At 46.9% G+C, this 21,829-nt stretch overlaps 1 protein-coding gene across 2 annotated transcripts in view; it reads left to right on the forward strand.

Moving 5' to 3' along the window:
- The window catches only part of MYOM3 (myomesin 3), a 104,309-nt gene that overhangs the window by 16,772 nt on the left and 65,708 nt on the right, over positions 1–21,829 (forward strand). For both annotated transcript variants that reach the window (XM_030218635.1, XM_030218636.1), the window contains exons 5-10: positions 4,698–4,855; positions 8,083–8,178; positions 12,295–12,383; positions 16,072–16,116; positions 16,829–16,969; positions 19,209–19,370. In XM_030218635.1, coding sequence (XP_030074495.1) covers positions 4,698–4,855; positions 8,083–8,178; positions 12,295–12,383; positions 16,072–16,116; positions 16,829–16,969; positions 19,209–19,370 — 691 coding nt within the window. The remainder of the gene's footprint in view (positions 1–4,697; positions 4,856–8,082; positions 8,179–12,294; positions 12,384–16,071; positions 16,117–16,828; positions 16,970–19,208; positions 19,371–21,829) is intronic.

The raw sequence follows: 21,829 nt of genomic DNA on the forward strand, positions 1-21,829 counted from the left end.
TTTTTCTTACGACCAAACCTCAAAAAGGTGCCCAAACTGACCAGATGACCACTGGAGGTAATCAAGGATGACCTCCCCTTACTCCCCCAGTGGTCACTAACCCCCTCCCACCCTAAACAAAATTTTAAAATATTTTTTGCCAGGCTCAAATGTCATACCTAGCTCCCTGACAGCAGTATGCAGGTCCCTGGAGCAGTTTTAGTGGGTACTGCAGTGCACTTCAGGCAGGCGGACCCAGGCCCCCCCCCCCCCCCACCTGTTACACTTGTGGTGGTAAATGTGAGCCCTTCAAAACCCACCAGAAACCCACTGTACCCACATCTAGGTGCCCTCTTTCACCCCTTAGGGCTATGTTAGTGCTGTACAGTTGTGAGCAGTGGGTTTTTTTGGGGGGGGTTGGGGGGCTCAGCACCCAAGGTAAGGGAGCTATGCACCTGGGAGCAATTTCTGAAGTCCACTGCAGTGCCCCCTAGGGTGCCCGGTTGGTGTCCTGGCATGTCAGGGGGACCAGTGCACTATGAATGCTGGCTCCTCCCATGACCAAATGGCTTGGATTTGGTCGTTTCTGAGATGGGCGTCCTCGGTTTCCATTATCACCAAAAATTGGAGACGACCATCTCTAGGGATGACCATCTCTAAGATCAACCTAAATGTGGAGATTTGGGCGTCCCTGACCATATTATTGAAATGATAGATGGCCGCCCATCTTGTGTCGATAATACGGGTTTCCCCGCCCCTTTGCCGGGAAGTCCTGCGAGGACGTCCTCAGGAAAATTTGGGCGCCCCTTTCAATTATGCCCCTCATGGTCACCCAAAACAATAGCAAACGCTTATTAGAAATAAGGACTGCCTATATGTGGCTTGGCGTAGACCAATTGCTTGCTTTGGTTTGAGTGTATCAAGGTGGCAGTTTCAGCCGTGTCACTTGGTGCCGTCTCCTGTCAATTAAACTTCCTTGGTCAAAACCACCCACAGAAATGCTTCCCTTGAGTCTAGTGGATATGGCTCATGGGTTGTAGAAGTGTAGGGAATGTTTCTTTTAGTCAACATGAAAAACTGTACTATTTTCTTGTGAATTTTCCATGAGAAATACCATTTTATTTCACCTAATGCATTCATCACGTCACCGGTTTCTCGGTAAGGCGTTGTTGCATCGCAGAGCGAACCTTCATTTGGGAAGATACGGCGTTTTAAACAGCCGGGATCTTGACATCTTCTCCAAGTCAAGCTTTTTCACCATAATACAACAGATTTGTTTGACCCCTGAGGCAGGCCTTTGTGCCGAAACACGGCCGTGTCGGGTCGGTTTTATGACTTTTACAATAAAGACTCATATTTTGATATCCTCTTTGAGCCCGCCTCACTGTTTTGTTTTGTTGCTCATGTTTGCGTGAGGTTCCTTTCCTCCTTTTTTTCTCCTCTATTTCGTCTAATGTACCGTAACTGTGAGAGGTGTCTTCATGTTCCCTTAGCACTACGCTAGAACAAATGTTTTTGTTTTTTTCTTGCAAAACTTTGTCAAACATTGACTAATTATACATGAAATTATGTATTTAATTCCCAAGCAAGAGTTTTCACAAGAAATCAAACAGATTGTGTCAAAATTAACCATGAAGTTAAAAATACTCTGGCCTATATTGAGCCAGCGGAGGTCAGCATTTTTATGTCCATTGCTGGCTCTATTCCCAGATACTCAATGTCAGGCCATGTCCAGGCACCGGAATGCAATATCCGGTTATAGGTTGACTGCTAAAGCTTATGAGGTTAAATGCAATATTCAACCTTTAACCAGTTAAAGATAGAACTGCTATTTATATGGCTCAATTTAAGTGGTTATCTTACACAGTTAAGGGCTGAATATTGGCATTTAACCACTTAAAAGAGTTAAACCTTTTAACCAAGGGAGGTATTCTGCAACCTGGTGCAATCCATGGTGTTAAGCCATTTGGACTATTGCTACTCAAGTTTTGCCAGATGTAAAGCACAAATTATTTAAAAAAAACTTCAAACAGCCCAAAACACTGCAGCTAGACTTATATTTGGAAAAACGAAATATGAAAGCTCCAAACCCCTCAGAGAAAAATTACACTGGCTCCCTTTAAGAGAGCGAATTACATTCAAATTATGCGCTCGAGGACATGAAATGAGATTGAAGGGGGGCAGACTCAAGAAAAATGTTAGAAAGTATTTCTTCACGGAGAGAGTGGTGGATGCTTGGAATGCCCTCCCACGGGAGGTGGTGGAAACGAAAACAGTAACGGAATTCAAACACGCGTGGGATAAACATAAAGGAATCCTGTTCAGAAGGAATGGATCCTCAGAAGCTTAACTAAGATTGGATAGCAGAACCGGTAGTGGGAGGCGAGGCTGGAGGTTGGGAGGCGGGGATAGTGCTGGGCAGACTTATACGGTCTGTGCCAGAGCCGGTGGTTGGGAGGCGGGGCTGGTGGTTGGGAGGCGGGGATAGTGCTGGGCAGACTTATACGGTCTGTGCCCTGAAAAGGACAGGTACAAATCAAAGTAAGGTATACACAAAAAGTAGCACATATGAGTTGTCTTGTTGGGCAGACTGGATGGACCATGCAGGTCTTTTTCTGCCGTCATCTACTATGTTACTATGTTCATAAAGTTATTCATGGAGAAGCCCCGATATATTTGATAGACCTCATTGATCTACCAACAAGGAATACAAAAAGTTCATCACGTACATTCTTGAACCTCCATTATCCCAATTGTAGAGGACTTAAGTTTAAATCAATTTATGCATCCAGCTTCTCTTACAACTGCACGCAACTCTGGAATGCACTGCCGAATGCCATTAAAACAACACATGATTTGGCAGCCTTCCGGAAATTATTAAAGACTGAACTGTTCAAAGAGACTTATGATAGAGATCCTTCTTAAAACATGACATCGATCCAAACTACAATTAGCTAAGATTGAATCATTCTTATTTGGTTACTTTATCACATTGTTATTACTGAATGCTTTTTATTACCCTTGTTCTTAAATACCTGAATTGTACTGTTTATCTATTTTTCTACCAATTTATATTGCGTATTCTCTATTATAACTGGAATATTACTGTGTATTTCTTATTCCGGAAATGGCGATCGCCACTACGGTATTTGTAAGCCACAATGAGCCTGCAAAGAGGTGGGAAAATGTGGGATATAAATGCAGAAAAATAAATATGAAAAAAAAATCAGTGTGGAAGAGACTGTAACCATTCATTCATTCAAGGGTCCTTTTACAAAGGTGCACTGAAAAATGGCTTGCGGTAGTGTAGGTGTGGCTTTTGGGCTCGCGCCAATCCATTTTTCAGCGCACCAATGAAAAGGGCCTCTTTTTTTTTGCCAAAAATGGACATGCGGCAAACTCAAATTTGCCACATGTCCATTTTGGGTCTGAGACCTTACCGCCAGCCATTGACCTAGCGGTAAAGAATCCGGGTGATAATGAACTACGCGTGTCAAATGCCAATTGGCGCGCGTCTGTTCCACGCGTCCAAAAATAAAAAAATAGCTTTCAGACCTGCATATCGGACGCGCACCAAAAATGAAATTACCGCAAGAGCCACACGGTAGCCGGGCGGTAACTCCATGTTGCCGCAGCTTAGTAAAAGGGCCCCTCAATTCTCTCCTCGTAAACCAGCATGAACAGTATCTCTCTTACTTCAAAACTACACACCTAAAAATAGGAGGAAGAAGCGTCAGAACCCTGTCTCCACCTACCAGTGGCATTCCTTGGTTGGCTGCCACCCAGGCAGATCACCACTGCGCAACCTGCCGGGTGCAGTGTCGTCCTTCCCCTTTGGGTGCTGCATGACACCTTCTCCTGGGTGAAACACACCCCCTTCTTGAGTGCAGCATCTTCCCCCCCCCCCCCCCCCCCCCGGCGCATCACCTCCAAACCTCCACCCCCGGGTGCATTCTTCTTACCTGCTGGGGTGCTGGAGTCAGCCGCACGGCTGTCGGCTCCACTGGTTCCCTGATCCCTCTGCCCGGAACAGGAAATAACAGCAGAGGGAGCAGAGAACCGGCGGAGCCGACAGCCACACAGCTGCTCCCTGCACCCGACCTGCAGCATGCACCTGGGGCGGACCACCCCACACCACCCCGCCCTCGGTACGCCACTGCTTCCTACTGGAGTAACTAAGACTTATGGGCTGAATCAGGCATAAAGAACTTCCTTACACAGCACTAAAACTCCGTGCAATGTATCATTTCACTGGTAACCCCCAGTTCTTATAGTTTAAAGTTCAATTCAGAAAAGATGTGTCTTTCAAAAAACATGCTCAAGGAATAACGCTCTGTTGACCCCCCTCCCCCCACCCCCATCAACTGTGGTCAAAGTTTCGCCAAAAGCTGCTTCAAGGTGTCAGATCAATCAGCATTCCTGCACTACTTACTCTTACAGCGTCTTTTGGGTTCCTTTTTGATGAAACTTTGGCCACCGTTGGTGGAGGGTCCACAGAGCGCTATTCCTCGAGCACGTTTTTGGAAGGTAAGTCCGGTATGGAATCTGAATCGCACAAGTTGCTCAATTTTTCCCAGAACAAAATTGGATCCATTTTTCCTCTCTTTTTTTTTTTTTTACCAGAACCTTATTCTTAACCTGTACTCCTGTCCTCTCCTCAAAATACTCATCTGTTTGATTTTAAAAGGAGGGCTGAGCTGTACATGGTGTTGTTGCAGGTTGAGGAGAAGCTGCAGCAGGAGAAGGAGGTCCGAGAACTCTGCGCTGCCAGGGCCCCCATGTTCTGGATTCCCCTGAGAGCCCATGGGGTCTGGGAAAGGATGAACGTCACGCTGTCTTGCACAATCCGTGGCTCCCCTCCACCTCATGCCCAGTGGTAAGTTAACATTTTCTTCAGCTAGGGGCGTAGCCAGACCTCGGCGGGAGGGGGGTCCAGAGCCCAAGGTGGGGGGGCACATTTTAGCCTGCCTCCCCCAGCCGCCGACCCCCCCCCCCCCCCGCTGCTGACCCTCCCCCACCACTTTCGACCCCCGCCGCCGCCAGGTACATTTGCTGGCGGGGGTCCCCAACCCCCACCAGCCTTAGTCTTCTTCAGCGCCGGTCTCCGGCGCATTCGCTGATCTGTGCTGTGAGTCCTGACTGATTATGTCCTGCATACACGTCCTGCACGTTCCTTTGGAACATGCAGGATGTCAGTCAGGACTCACAGCACAGATCAGCGAACGTGCCGGAGACCGGCGCTGAAGAAGACTAAGAAGCTTATTTTCAAAGCACTTAGCCTCCCAAAGTTCCATAGAAACCTATGGAACTTAGCCTCCCAAAGTGCTTTGAAAATATGCCTCTAAGGCTGGTGGGGGTTGGAGACCCCCGCCGGCAAAGGCACCTGACGGTGGCGGGGAGGGTTGGCGGCAGCAGCGGCGGGAGGGGGGGTCGAAAGCGGCGGGGAAGTCGAAAGTGGAGGGGGCATGGCTAAATCTGTGGGGGCCCATGCACCCGTGGCCCCACCTAGCTACGCCCCTGTTTTGGAAGTCATTGTTCATGCAGAAAATGCACGGAAAACAAGTCTACAAATCACTTGAGAGGCACCAGATCTGCATCGATAATGACATAGAAAAAAGCAGATCCAGATATAGGGGTCTGTTTATTAAGGCGCGTTAACCTTTTTTTAAAAAATGCTTTTAAAGTTAAGGCGCATTAAACACTAATGCGCCAATTCATTCCTACGGGTGCGTTAGCGTTTAACAGGTGTCAACGATTAACGCATGTTAAAACACTAATGCACCTATAGTGCTCCTTAGTAAACATAACCCATAGAGTCCAAACAGCAATTTTCTTAGAAACTAAACCTGACGAGGCCCATGTTTCGCCCTATCAAGGTCTGCCTCAATACTGCAGACTCCCACCATGCAGCATTTCTAATGCTAAAAAATTATTTTTTTATTTTTTTAGTGTCGGGTGCTTACCCGGCGGTAATTGGGCAGTGTCGTGTGCTGACTGGTTACTGCTGGGTTAGCGCAGGAGCCCTTACTGCCTCTTAAACAGGAGGCAATAATGGCTCCCCCACCCCGGGATCGGCCGTATGACAAGCGTTAAAAGGATGCCTCGGCGTGCAGCAAACCTGTGTGCTGACGCCACCGCAGGGGTCCTTTTACCGCTGATTGGTAAAAGTACCCCCTTAACTACCTAAGCAAAACCAGATAAAGATAGGACTGAGTTTTACTCGGTCCTCATAAGTGCCGACTCTGCTCCTTGACCACCCCGGACCGCACCCAAAATAGCAAGCTTTCAGTTCCGTCATCAGTGCCTGCATTCAGCGGCATTAACTGGTTAAAAGCCAGGAGTTTCTCCTGTCCACTTAAATCACTTTGCATATTGACCCACAAGTAAAATCATTCTATTTTGCCTAAGGATTTCTTGGAAGTGCTGCCATCTAAGGTACTGTGTTTAGGTAATGTATTGTCTGCTGTGTGGTTTTGTCTTCTGTTTTCTTGTGATAGCTGGTCTAAAAATGTGTTTAAAAAAAAAAAAAAAAAACACCCTTTGACTCAGTGTGCAATGGCGACATCTGGTGGCTGCATTCAGGTTCTCTGATCGCAGGGTTCCAGAAGGAGCCCTGGCACATGGCCCCAGAGACTAAGGACTGTCAGTGTGATGACTGGACTAAAGTAAGCTGGGGGGGGGGGGGGGTATCAAAAAGGGGAGAAAATCCCTGGATTGTTGCAAAATGAAGAAATATGGGGTCAGATCCCAGTACTGGCCTTCCTTGAGCTGGAGGAAACTGCTGGTGTCCCCCTCCATCTCCCGCTCCAAAAAAAATTATGCTGCTTGGATGTAGGCTTTGAACGGAATGAAACATGGATGTCATTACTATTATAAGATTTTTTTGAGACATCATGGCTGATGCACATTTTCCTTTCAGTTTGGGTATTGATGCTTGGTGATTTGCGTTAACTTAATGCAAGATGACAGATCACGAGATTTTTTTTTTTTTTATCAGCGGTTACTAACTGGGAAGTGCAGCACCCAGAGACTTCAGTAGTGATAAATCTATCACTAGAGCATCTTAAGAAATGCAAAAGCAAATAACACAAGACCTAAATACAAACTAATGCGTGCATCTAACTTTTCCTACTTGAGTACACAGATATGGAACGCATTACCGCGCAACCTAAAAACGAACTGTGAACTTACTAACTTCCGTAAATTACTGAAGACCTATCTGTTTAATAAAGCTTACCACAAAGATCAACAAACGTGAATATACGCAACTCCTCCACATATATTCAGAACTGTCTTATAATATCTGCTTGTTTATAACTATCATGTTTTATCACTATAATGCTACCAAGTTCCTTTTGTAACACTAAGTATCTATTTTCTAATATATTTCCACCACTCATGATGTATTGTAAGCCACATTGAGCCTGCAAAGAGGTGGGAAAATGTGGGATACAAATGCAATAAATAAATAAATAACTTTTCACGAACTATATTGAACAACTTTAAATAGGAGCATCATCCTAGAATCTGCATTATCAAATGTTTACGTAATATACTGTGTGATATTTTATTATTCCCTCAGGGGTCCTTTTACTGAGCCGCGTAGGTACCTGTGCATGCCCGACACACGTCAATTAGGTGTTACTGCCCGGATGGCAACTTTGTTTTTTTTTTTTACACGCATCCGCTACACGCACCGGAAAATAAATGTTATTTTCCGGCGCGCAATGGAAACCAGGCAGTAATCGTCATTTTACGTGCGTAGACAATTACCACGTGGTGAACGGGAGAGACCTTACCGCTAAGTCGATGGGTGGCGGTAAGGACTCAGACTCAAAATGGACGCACGCCGATTTTTATTTTGCCGCACGTCCATTTTCGTCAAAAATTTTTTAAAAGGCCTTTTTTTTACAGGTGCGCTGAAAAACGGATCTGCGCGCGCCTACACTAGCGCAGCCCATTTTTCAGCGCACCTCAGTAAAAGGACTCCTCAGTTTGTAATGCCTACAGATGTTCTAGATGTTCTAGGTTGGAACAGCTGTGGGAACTTAGAAATTATATTGTATTGTACTAATAGAACAGGGCTTTGAATTCTTCCATCAGGTATAAAAATGGGGTGCCAATTAATCTCCGTTTTGCTGAGCCCGGGAAATACAGAATCCATAACAATTTTGGCATACTCACGCTAGAGATCTGCAGGTAAGTACAGCTGCCCCTACTGAGCTCTTTCAAATTGAAATAATAATAATTATTATTATCGCACTTATTTTTGAAAGAGAAGGGAGCCCATCTTTCGACACAAATCGGGAGATGGGCACCCTTCTCGCAAGGCCGCCCAAATCGGCATAATCGAAAGCCGATTTGTTGACACCCTCGACGGCTTTCCGTCGCGGGGACGACCAAAGTTCACGGGGGCATGTCGGCAGGGTAGCGAAGGCGGGACTGGGGCGCGATTAGGAGATGGGCATCCTCGGCCGATAATGGAAAAAAGAAGGGAGTCCCTGATGAGCACTTGGCCAACTTTACTTTTTCATGAACAAGCCGTGAAAAGATACCCGAACTGAGCAGATGACCACCAGAGGGAATCGGGGATGACCTCCTCTTACTCCCCCAGTGGTCACTAACCCCCTCCCACCATAAAAACAGGTTAAAAATACTTTTTTGCCAGCCCCTATGCCAGCCTCAAATGCCATACTCAGGTCCATCGCAGCAGTATACAGGTCCCTGGAGCAGTTGTAGTGGGTGCAGTGTACTTCAGGCAGGCAGACCTGGGGGGGGGGGGGGTTGGGGGGCTCAGCACCCAAGGTAAGGGAGCTATGCACCTGAGAGCAATTTCTGAAGTCCACTGCAGTGCCCCCTAGGGTGCCCGGTTGGTGTCCTGGCATGTGAGGGGGACCAGTGCACGATGAATGCTGGCTCCTCCCACGACCAAATGGCTTGGATTTGGCCGTTTTTGAGATGGACGTCCTCAGTTTCCATTATCAGCGAAAACCAAGGTCGGCCATATCTAAGGTCGACCCAAATGTTTAGATTTGGGCGTCCCCGACCGTATTATCGAAACGAAAGATGGACGCCCATCTTGTTTCGATAATACGGTCGGGGACGCCCCTTTACGGGGCCGTCCTTTGAGATGGGTGCCCCCGTTCAATTATGCCCCTCCACGTGATCTAATGTGTGCATTTATTAGCTCGCATTGAAAATGTCAGAATGCCGAAAATCAGTTTAATAATTATTAACCTATGAATTAACATGCATACAATCGAACTGTGCCTTCTGAAAAGATAGCGCGCACAATAATTTTTTTTTTTATTAAATCAAATGTGTGAAGCAAACTGAAAACACCCCAAAAAATTGGGGAAAATTCTAAAAATTCAGAAAATGAATTGAAAGGTTCTTGCCTGCCTGATCAGGTGGATGAAGCTTGGCCACTATGGGAAGGTCTGAGGATGAACTGAGATGGAGCGACTTTTCAGGGGTCAATGTTGAGGTGACCAGCTATGCGGCTTTTAGAACACACCCAACTTTTAGTTACAATTGGGCCCAGTGGTGTTGCAGTGTCCTGTACACAGGAGTCTCCCAAGCGAATATATTTTTGACATGTCACTTTTGTGTCTGTGCCTATCCTCAGGGTATAAGTGTTTTATTTAGATTTGGCTTTCTTAAAATTAGCCCCCACTCTCACCCCCCGAAAATGACGAGAACTACATGTTATTCAATAATATGCAAACTTTTAGCTGGGCTTATATGGAGGAGGGGGAGGAGTTAAAATTTGTACATAAGGGTCACTTTCAAATCCACCGATGTAGTTCTACCTACCTACGTATCAAGCTCGTGCAGATGATCGCATTCACTTTGCTGTGCACCCAGCACGTTTCAAGGGGAAATTCCTCACACTTCGTTTGAAAACTGGTAGAAAGGTAAAGTGTGCAGCTGCCCTTTACACCAAGGGGGGGGGGGGGGGGGGGGGAGAGGGTAGTTTGAAAATTGCCCTGTAATTGCCCCAATCAGAATAATATCAGAAGCTGAACAAACCCTGTCTACAGTAGAGGTCCTCCACCCCTTCCTGGGGATCCTCAGATCATATCCACCATGAATATGCATGAGATAAATTTGCATACACTGGAGACCCAGTTTGTGCAAATCTGTTGACTTGGGGGGGTAATACTGAGCCCGGTTTTTAAAAATGCCAGCTACCATAGTACCCAGAAGTTCACCACCAGTGCTTGGACACCAGCCGGTACTAAACAAGGTTCTCTGTCATTTTTACTGGCCCACGTGTGCATGAAAAACATTCCCCCCCCCCCCCCCCCATATTCTATATATGGCACCCAGAATTGTGCGCATGCAAATTAATTAACAAGTCAATTAGCATGAATAATTGGGTGCTAATGACCCATGGTTGATGTTAATTGCCATTCATTAAAATTTGCGCGTGCATCTGGCTGTGCGCTATTCTGCAAGGCGGAGCCTAACTCTGCTAGGGCATAACTCAAAAGAAGGTGTGGCCATGGGCACATCAGGGCCGTTTCAAAAAGCTGTGCGTGGAATTAGAGAATACGACCTCAGGGCGCCTAACTAGGGCTCCAACATTTACACCAGGTTTCAGCAGACGTAAGTCTGACACCTACTGGTAGGCACTGGAATTGACACTAAGCACAATTCTCTAATAGAATCATGCCACAGCCACCAAGAGGGGGCGGGGGGGGGCAAAGTTCCCTGGGCTTAGCCTCCAAGGGGGGGCCCAGTGCTGGCAAGCTTCTTCCTGCCTGCTTCCGGGTCTGTCTCTGTCCTCAAGGAGGTGTTATCTAACCTCCTTGTCTCTCCTGCTCCTGATTGTATTAATGTGATAACCTGGGTGACCTAGGTTATCACATTAATGCAATCATCTGGGTCCCGTCACACAGGAGCAGCAGACAACAGAACGAGGGAGGAGCAGTGAGACACAGGAAGGTAAGGGGGCAGGCGTGGGTGTGGGGGGGCCTGAGTGTGTGTGTGTGGTTCAGCATGATAAGGCACGGTGGCCAAAGTGGGGGAGCGGCAGCAATCAGTGGTCCTGCCTCAGGCCTGGCTGTGTCTCCTTGTAGCCCTGAATTGGTGCTTAGCGACTATTTTTTCTCAGTGATGAATTTTGAGCAGCATTTTGCTAAATCCAGCACAGGTTTTCAGCCTCAACTCGATGTGTGCAGTTAGCTTATGTTCACAATAATAAAAGCCAGCAAATATTTTGTGCAGGAGCACTCCCTCCGGGGTCATATGCATGTGCGCACACGCAGCTTAGAGGGAACAGGTTGGCCAACAGTATTATCCACGTACCAGTGATGGTCAGACCTTTTTTCTGACCTAACTTTATTCAGACAGTTATTCTGTTAGCAGACTGAATATTGCCACTAACCAAGTAACTTCCATCTCCACCCACAGACCACGCCAGCACCAGGGGTGTAGCCAGACTTCGGCGGGAGGGGGGTCCAGAGCCCGAGGTGAGGGGGCACATTTTAGCCCCCCCGGCACCGCCGACCCCACCGCCACCACCAACTTTGCCCCCCCTGCCAACGACCCTCTCGACCCCCCCTCCTGCCGCCAACCCGCCGTCGCCTACCTTTGCTGGCGGGGGACCCCAACCCCCTCCAGCCGAGGCCCTCTTCTTCCCACGCAAGGCTTCCTTCTGTTTCTGACGTCTTGCACGTGCAGGACATCAGAAACAGAACGAAGCCTTTTGCGGGAAGAAGAGGACCTCGGCTGGCGGGGGTTGGGGTCCCCCACCAGCAAAGGCAGGCGACGGGGACGGCAGGTTGGGGGCGGGAGGCGGGTCGAGAGGGTCATCGGCAGGGGGGTCCAGGGCCAAATCTATGGGGGCCCAGGCCCCCCTGGCCCCACGTAGCTATGCCACTGGCCAGCACTACTCGAATAGTGCCTAGACGGTCTGACTGGATATTCAGTTACATTATCTAAGTCCCACTGAGTCAGTGGCATATTTAAACTAGGTGCGTCAGTGGTGTGTGCACCCACTGTCAGATCCTTAAAATCCTCTCTGCTGCAGTCTTCACCCGAGCAGCACTAGCGGAACCCATAGGCTGTCTGCAGACCGCACCAGGACTTCCTCCCTGATTGTTCCACCCCTGAGGTACGGCACAGGGGGCAATTAGATGCACCCCCTGTATAAATTTCCTGGCTATGCCCTTGCATGGAGTATTGACCCCCTCCGTCTTTAAATATTATGTTTGCATGAATTCTGAGACCAGACTGCAGCGAGCTGTACAGTTCAAATAGATCAACAAGACAGAGAGGGCACGTGAAACCCTGTGTCTTCCTTTGCAGATGCACCATGGATGATTCTGCTGATTATAGTGTTGTGATTTCCAATAAGTACGGTCAGGCCACTTCGTTTGCAAATGTACTTGTCAGATGTAAGTAGAACGATTTTACCACCCACAGAGAAATTTTATTTTGCTGGGGGGAGGGGACGTAGCATGACACTAAATGCAGGGATTGGCTGGGTGTACCATGATGGTTTCTCAAACGTTAATGCCTGTTATAATTCAAACTCATTACAGACACATTCTGGTCAAAATTCAAAAGCATCTAATTCAGGGGCCCTTTTACTAAGCCGCGTAAGCGCCTACGCGCGCCCAACACGTGCCAAAAACAGAGTTATACCGCCCGGCTACCGCGTGGCTCTTGCGTTAATTTCAGTTTTGGCGCGCATGCCGAAATGCGCCTCTGAAAAATAATTTTTTATTTTCGGACGCGCGTAGCTCATTACCGCCCGGTTGCCGCGTGAGTCTTTACCGCTAGGTCAATGGCTGGCGGTAAGTACACAGACCCAAAATGGACGCGTGGCAATTTTGATTTTGCCGCATGTCCATTTTTGGCAACAATTTTTTAAAAAAGACCTTTTTTACAGGCACGCTGAAAAATGGATCGACTCGCCCCTACACTACCGCAAACCATTTTTCAGCACACCTTAGTAAAAGGACCTCTGAATTGCAGCACCTACATATCCTTAAAGATCCCCACTGGATAAAGTAAGTATCACATACCAAGTAAAATCAGCTTATCTTGGGCAGACTGGATGGACCGTAAGGTCTTTATCTGCCATCATTTACTATGTTACTCTTTGGGGTTCTACATGGAATGTTGCTACTAATTGGGATTCCGGAATCTTGTAAGTCTTTAGGATTCCAGAATCTTCAGAACTTTTAGTACAAGAACAGTACTGGGCAGACTTCTATGGTCTATGCCCTGAGAATGACAAGGACAAATCAAACTCGGGTATAAAGTATCACATACCTTGTAAAATGAGTTTATCTTGGTCAGACTGGATGGACCGTACAGGTCTTTATCTGCCATCATTTACTATGTTACTCTTTGGGGTTCTACATGAAATGTTGCTACTAATTGGGATTCCGGAATCTTGTAACTCTTTAGGATTCCAGAATCTTCAGAACTTTTAGTACAAGAACAGTACTGGGCAGACTTCTACAGTCTGTGCCCTGAGAATGGCAAGGACAAATCAAACTCGGGTATAAAGTATCACATACCATGTAAAATGAGTTTATCTTGTTGGGCAGACTGGATGGACCGTTCAGGTCTTTATCTGCCGTCATTTACTATGTTACTCTTTGGGGTTCTACATGAAATGTTGCTACTAATTGGGATTCCGGAATCTTGTAACTCTTTAGGATTCCAGAATCTTCAGAACTTTTAGTACAAGAACAGTACTGGGCAGACTTCTACAGTCTGTGCCCTGAGAATGGCAAGGACAAATCAAACTCGGGTATAAAGTATCACATACCATGTAAAATGAGTTTATCTTGTTGGGCAGACTGGATGGACTGTACAGGTCTTTTATCTGCCATCATTTACTATGCTACTATGGATAGTGCCAGGGTGGAGCCTAGTGGAGCCAGGGCAGTCCCAAAACTTGTGGCAATATTCATTCTGCTATCTGGATTCCTTAGGACCACCTTCTATCTATCCTAAGTTATCTGACCTGCAACCTGAATATTGCCATTATACAGATAAGCGTCAACACTAACTACCCTATTTGGGTGTTCAGTGCTGGCCACTCTCCTTAAAGTGGCCCTGAATATCTGAATATTTTGTGACCGTTCCAACTGGTGTTTAAAAAAAACTGCAACAAAATAAAGGAGTGAGGCGGATCCAAAGGAGATGCCAAAATAAGTCTTTATGATGAAAACCATAAAAACGACCCGACACGGCCGTGTTACGGCAAACTGATCTTGCCATCATTTTTAAGTCAAGTATTTTTTTACTACAATCTGATAGATTGGTTTGACCCCTGAGGCAGGCCCTTGTGCCGAAACACAGCCATGTCGGGTTGTTTTTATGATTTTCATCATAAAGACTTTTATTTTGACATCCCCTTTGGATCCGCCTCACTCCTTTCTTTTCTTTGCTCACGTTTGCTTGAGGTTTTTTCTCCTCTTTTGTTACCCTGTTTAAAAAAAAAAACTGACCACAATGGCTGAATAATGTCCTGCAGTAAATAGTGCTGAATGGACCACTTATCAGTGGACACAGTAAGGTTGATATTTAAAGAAAGTATCTCAGTTTTAGGCAATCAAAGTGGCCCTTTTACAAAGCAGCAGTAGGTCCTGTAGCATGCACCAAACCGACACTACTGCCCAGCAGGGGCATAGCCAGACTTCGGCGGGAGGGGGTCCAGAGCCCGAGGTGAGGGGGCACATTTTAGCCCCCCCCCCAGCGCCGTCGACCCCCCCCCCCCCGCCATTGCCGACCCCGCCACCGCCGCCACCACCAACTTTGCCCCCCCCCTTCCGACGACCCTCTCGACCCCCCTCCCGCCGCCAACCCACTGTGCAGGACGTCTTAAACAGAAGGAAGCCTTTTGCGGGAAGAAGAGGACCTCGGCTTGCGGGGGTTGGTGTCCCCCGCCAGCAAAGGCAGGCGACGGTGACAGCGGGTTGGCGGCGGGAGGGGAGGGTCGAGAGGGTCATCGGCAGGGGAGTCCAGGGCCAAATCTACAGGGTCCTAGGCCCCCCCCAGGCCCCACGTAGCTACACCACTGCTGCCCAGTTAGCACAACCACCCCAGCGGTAATTTCAAAGTTGGCGCTTGTTGTGTCCCGCGGTAGAAAATATTTTTCTATGTTCTACCACAGGCGGCATTCCTGGTGGTAATCAGCAGCATGGCCACATTGACGTGCGCTTTGTGAGTACTGCGTGGGTAGTAACTGAGCCCTTACCGCTAGGTCAATAGGTGGTGCTAAGGACTCAGGTAGTAAATAGCCGCATGCTACTTAATTCTAGCGCAAGGCCATTTACTACCCCCATTGAAAAAAGCCTTTTTTTTCCAGTCGTGGTAAAATATGGCCCAGCGCACGCCAAAAACACGCAGGCCACTTATCGTGGCTTAGTAAAAGGACCCCAAAGTTAGGAGAAATTTCAACTGAAGATTAGGGCTGAGACTGAGGGGAGACTTTAGTAAAATGTAGGACACCTGAACAGGAATCTGTAGGAGACCGGTGCTGAAAAACGCTCAAAGTTTTTGAAACCGTGCACTTGAGAATCTTGCTCGTATTACTGTAAATATCCATGAAGTAGGTACGTTCCATGGTTTGTGCCAGTCACTGGTTTATTAATAGAGTTTATGACTTTTTCAATGATATGGTATGATATGATGCAGCACTTGTATTCTGCTAACTCCCAAATAAGTTCAAAGCGGATTACAAAAACCATCAAAAGCGCCTATATTGGAGAAAGACCCAACTTGGCCAAGTTTCGGCAAACTAGCTGCATCAGGAGTCTACAAATATATATAAAATTAAAAAACACAGATAGTAAAAAAAATCAAATATGGCAAATAAAAAATAATGTTACCATCAGATTCTTCAATAGTAATAATAATGTTATAATTTTATTTATATTTGTTGACCACTGATGCAGGCAGTTTGCCGAAACTTGGCCAAAGACAGGTCTTTCTCCAATAAAGGCACCTTTAGACCACCTTTTCTGCTGTTGCTTCCTCTGTTGGTTTCTGCAAAGGGTTCACTCCCATTCCTTGACACACTGTAGATGCGACATGACTTAACTGTTGGCACTTCCTTTACAGCATATTATGGACTGCTAACGGGACTTGGCTCCGACGCATTAACGAGTGAGTAAGCCATTTTGAATGGTTGTTTCTGCTGGTGATGTTACTGCTAGGGTCACTAACAAGAGACCCTGCCCGATGCTTGGAAGGATATGCAAAAGCTTAGCTCTCCTCTTTCAGATTAATTACACTCAGGGCTTTTTTTTTGAGGGGGTACTTGGGGGTACTGAGTACTGGCACCTTTCCCACTGTCTGCTAAAATTGACCCATGGTCCCCAAGTTTTAATGAAAGAGCTCAGGCTCTACACACCAATTCTGCCTTGTCATAGATTCTGTGACTGGTTGCAGGGGGCCTGGCTATTGTGGGGTGGGTCCCTCAGTCTTCAGCCCAACACTGAAGGGTGGCCTAGCATTTGAGTACCGGCACCTTTTTTGGTAGAAAAAATGCACTGACTACACTCAAATTTTGGCACTGTCCACCATCTTAAAGCTACAACAGACTGGCTGCTATCCATCACCACAACCAAACCTCGTCCTGAGAACAGCTGACCTTTCTCTCCAGGCTGTGTGGAATTTTTGTTGATGTTGTTGCGGTGCAGGTGTGACTACCTCACTTTGTGACAGTTGCTGCCTGGCATAAAGTGGTTATGGTTGACCGATCACCCCTTGTGTCCCCTGAGAGGATGTTGTCATGACAAGACATTTCCTCTTTCATTTGCTTGTCCCTTCTTTTGTCTACCAGTGCTTTACCTCATTCTCTTTTTTCGTTCCACAGTTGGGCTGTCCAGACGTGAGGCAGAGTTTGTCAGCGTGCTTAAACCTGTCTTCTCCAGGGAGACGGAACCTTTTACCCTTGCCTGCACTTTCTCTTCAGACCTGCTCGAACACCAGAAAGACGTCTCCTGGTTCAGAGATGGTTTGTGTCCCTCCTTTCCTTCCCCTTACTTCTCTACCTTTTAAGCTACTGGAGGAGAAGCTGGGGGGGGGGGGGGGGAGCCTACTGGTTAGAGTGGTGGGGGAGGGGAGCTAAAACCAGAGAGACTTGCATTCAAATCCCACTGTGACCTTGGGCAAGTCACTTAACCCTAAGGTACAAACATAGATTCTAAACATCAAAGTGTAACTTGCCTTGAACTACTGATGAAAAGGCATGAGCTAAAATCAAAAAAACCTCCCACTTTACTTGTAGAGTTTTCAGCTCAGCAAAGTCAATGGAAGAACGATTTCTGGGGGTTTCGGGGGCTGGAGACCCACCGGACCTCCAGCCCCCCCCTTGATGGATCGACGATTTCGGGGGGTTTCGGGGGCTGGAGACCCACCAGACCTCCAGCCCCCCGTTCGAGTTTGCTTTGGGGGGGCTGGACAGGGCTCACCATTCCTCCCCAATGATCTGCAAAATCTAACGCCAGCTCGGAGCTGGCATTGATTTTGCTGCGGCCAGCGACCCAATCTTTGGCGCGCTGGTCGCTGATCATTGGGGATGAATGTGTTAAGCGCCAATTAGCATGCATTTGCAAGCTAATTGCGCTAGAAGTCCTGTTTAGCATGCATTTGCATGCTACTTGCGCTGAGAGCCCTCGAGTGCGCTGTTTCAGGCGCTCGAGGGCTCTGATCATGGGTCGGTTGCAAACTCTGGCGCTAGTATGGCGTTAACAGCCTCTAGCGCCAGAGTTTGCTTTTGATCATGAGGGCCCTAGTGAGGGACACCAAACACCAAACTACCTAACACTGAATCAAACTCAAGTATATACTAAAGACTGCGTCGATCACCCCCTGTGGAAACCATCTAGCCAAAACAATCCGTACTGGTAACTCCCAGGATTATCTAAATACAATCTAAAAAAAAACAACAGTACTTAGCTTAAGAAAATGGAAGGAAGGTCCCAAACACGCCGGACCGGTACCGATAAGGGAAAAGTAAGTCGGCAGTCTCTTTAGCTTCTTGGCCCCAGCCTCTTATACAACCCTTCCGAAATGTCATTAAAACGTCCTAGTTCACTTCCAACAAAAAGTGGTTCTGGTCACCTAGCAAATTAGTCACTTGAGGTTGCTGTTTTAAAAAAAAAAAAATGTCTGTACATTGGCACCAAAATACCCTGTGATATTAGAAAAGACTTCATTTTAGGCTTGTGTTTATTTTTTAATGGAATTTCCTGGATACCGCTCCCTTTAAAAGAGATGATGGCTTTTTTTTTCATGTAAACCTATTCCCTCCATACTTCAGGGCAGTGGCGTAGCCACAGGTGGGCCGGGGTGGGCCAGGGCCCACCCACTTAGGGCTCAGGCCCACCCAACAGTAGCACATGTTTAGCGGTAGCTGGTGGAGATCCCAATCTCTGTCAGCAGAAGACTTTCCCCTGATAGTAACAAAATTCTACTCTCCACAATACTGGCACCTGCGCATGCTCAGTTTTCAGCGCATTCTTGCTGCAGACTGCCATGGTGGAAAGAAGCATTTTCCTGCCAGCAGAGATATTTTTTTGGTGGTGGTGGTGGGGGGGAGAACATTTGGTGCCCACCCACTTCTTACCTAGGCCCACCCAAAATCTGTTGTCTGGCTACGCCCCTGCTTCAGGGCCTGGTGCACATGCAGAGGACGTCACCCTCCCCCCATGGTGCTGCTGTCTTCTCTATTGAGCTCATCAGAACACTCTAGTCCTTCTCCAATAGGCCAAGGAAGGCATTAAAGAGCTGTCTGGGGTCCTGGAAAATGTTGCTGGGCATAGAGGTAAACCTTTTGCCAGATAAACCTTTCGCAACTCGCCTGTTCTATCACGCGGAGTCTTACCCTGGGGATGAGAGGTAGGGAGAGGGCATTTCCCCATTAGCATTCACTACACTGAAGTCGCATGTAGTGAGGATGAACCTGTAACACATGTTCTGGACCAGCCTCCATTGCCCCATGTAAGCCGCATTGAGCCTGCCATGAGTGGGAAAGTGCGGGGTACAAATGTAACAAAAATAAAATAGATACTATTGGAGATTCTACATGGAATGTTGCTACTATTGGAAATTGTACATGGAATGTTGCTATTCCACTAGCAACATTCCATGTAGAAGGCTGCGCAGGCCTGGAAAATGTTGCTGGGCATAGAGGGAATTTTACCCATTAAAAATTGGGAGCAGATGTGAGATTCTCATCTCTTTTATCTTAGGCGTCTTATTGAAGGAGACAGACCGGCGGAAGATGAAGACCTTGGGCCGTGAAGCTTCACTGACTGTGTCTTCTGCTTTCAAAGACGACGAGGGATTTTATACTATCCGTATTCCAACTCTGGATGGCTCTAAGAAGCAGAGTGCTTATGTTTTTGTCAGAGGTAAACCTTTTGCCAGATAAACCTTTCGCAACTCGCCTGTTCTATCACGCGGAGTCTTACCCTGGGGATGAGAGGTAGGGAGAGGGCATTTCTCCATTAACATTCACTACACTGAAATCATATAGTAACATATAGTAGATGACGGCAGAAAAAGACCTGCACGGTCCATCAAGTCTGCCCAACAAGATAAACTCATATATGCTACTTTTTGTGTATACCTTACCTTGATTTGTACCTGTGCTTTTCAGGGCACAGACCGTATAAGTCTGCCCAGCACTGTCCCCGCCTCCTGCCACCGGCTGTGCCACCCAATCTCGGCTAAGCTCCTTAGGATCTATTCCTTCTGAACAGGATTCCTTTATGTTTATCCCACGCGTTACTGTTTTCATTTCCAGCACCTCCCGCGGGAGGGCATTCCAAGCATCCACTACTATCTCCGTGAAAAAATACTTCCTGACATTTTTCTTGAGTCTGCCCCCCCTTCAATCTCATTTCATGTCCTCTCGTTCTACCTCCTTCGCATCTCCGGAAAAGGTTCGTTTGTGGATTAATACTTTTCAAACATTTGAACGTCTGTATCATATCACCCCTGTTTCTCCTTTCTTCCAGGGTATACATGTTCAGGTCATCAAGTCTCTCCTCATGCGTCTTGTAACGCAAATCCCATACCATTCTCGTAGCTTTTCTTTGCACCGCTTCAATTCTTTTTACATCCTTCGCAAGATACGGCCTCCAAAACTGAACACAATACTCCAGGTGGGGCCTCACCAACGACTTATACAGGGGCATTAAAACCTCTTTTCTTCTGCTTGTCACACCTCTCTCTATACAGCCTAGCAACCTTCTAGCTACGGCCACCGCCTTGTCACACTGTTTCGTGGCCTTCAGATCCTCAGATACTATCACCCTAAGATCCCTCTCCCCGTCCGTCCGTTCCTATCAGACTCTCAAATGTAGTGAGGATGAACCTGTAACACATGTTCTGGACCAGCCTTAGGGAAATCAGAAGACAGTGCAAAACAAAAACACGGAAAATAATCTCATGATAATCACAACAGTGTTTATTTCTCTGCACTGAAGTGCTTGTAGAGTGATTTCAAGCTCTTTTGAGTCTGACATACAGTTGTACAGAAAAATAATTAAAAGAGCTTGGGGTGGGGGTGTTCTAAAACACATTTCTTCGGTCTGGCCTTTCGGAATACAACAAACTCTATTTGAATTTTACCCACACCCTTTTCTTAATCTCGTTTCCCATCTAGTCCTGCCTAATTGTGCTCCTACCTATCCACCCTTAATTATTTCCTTGAGATAGTCTAAATCCCTGGTTACTTATTCCACTTGTATTAACTTGCTTCTTCAAATAACTGTAATTTGTGTTATATTCTGTACATTATTTTGTTTTATTCACTTTATTGTTTGTTTGTAAGCCACGTTGAACTTGAGTCTATTTCGGGCTAATGTGGGGTATAAATGGCATGAATAAATAACATACTAACATAGTAGATGACGGCAGAAAAAGACCTGCACGGTCCACCCAGTCTGCCTAACAAGATAAACTCACGTGTCATTTTTTGTGTATACCTTACCTTGATTTGTACCTGTCCTTTTCAGGGCACAGACCGTATAAGTCTGCCCAGCACTATCCCCGCCTCCCAACCACCAGTCCTGCCTCCCACCACCGGCTCTGGCACACACCGTATAAGTCTGCCCAGCACTATCCCCGCCTCCCAACCTCCAGCCCCGCCTCCCACCACCGGCTCTGGCACAGACTGTATAATTCTGCCCAGCACTATCCCCGCCTCCCAACCACCAGCCCCGCTTCCCACCACCGGCTCTGGCACAGACCGTATAAGTCTGCCCAGCACTATCCCCGCCTCCCAACCACCTGCCCCGCCTTCCACCACTGGCTCTGGCACAGACCGTATAAATAAAAAATAAATAAATAAATAAAATAAATACATAAATAAAATAAATAAAGGAGAACGTATCTTTTAAATGTAGCTAAAACCTCCATTTATCATTTCTCCTGGGTAGGTTTCAAGCTCTTCCAGCATCATAAACCTGTTTAAAGCCCTCCTGAATCTTACCGCCCTAACTTATACACTTAAAGTATTTTTATTAATCCAGAAAACACAACCACTGGGTTCTGGAGACCAATTAACCACAAAGCATCTCACCATCCTGATGTTCTTACTTTAAAGTCTTAACAGTCAGGGTTCTGTTATATCTGGGCATCCCAATTCCAGGGTTTCAGCTTCTGTGCAGTGGGTAGCTGTGAAATGAACAGGCAGAGGGGCCATCGAGGTGGGTTTACCCATTTACCGAGTCTCAATTTCTTCCACTTCAATGCATTTGAAATCTACAAGGGATGAGGCCTCAGTATTGTGGAATTTTCTCCCCGTTCCAAGACAGCTTGAGGCTTCCTATACAAAGTTTAAAGCTGCTTTACCGATCCACTT

This window comes from Microcaecilia unicolor, chromosome 11 (genome assembly GCF_901765095.1).
Source record: "Microcaecilia unicolor chromosome 11, aMicUni1.1, whole genome shotgun sequence".
NCBI classification, from domain to species: domain Eukaryota; kingdom Metazoa; phylum Chordata; class Amphibia; order Gymnophiona; family Siphonopidae; genus Microcaecilia; species Microcaecilia unicolor.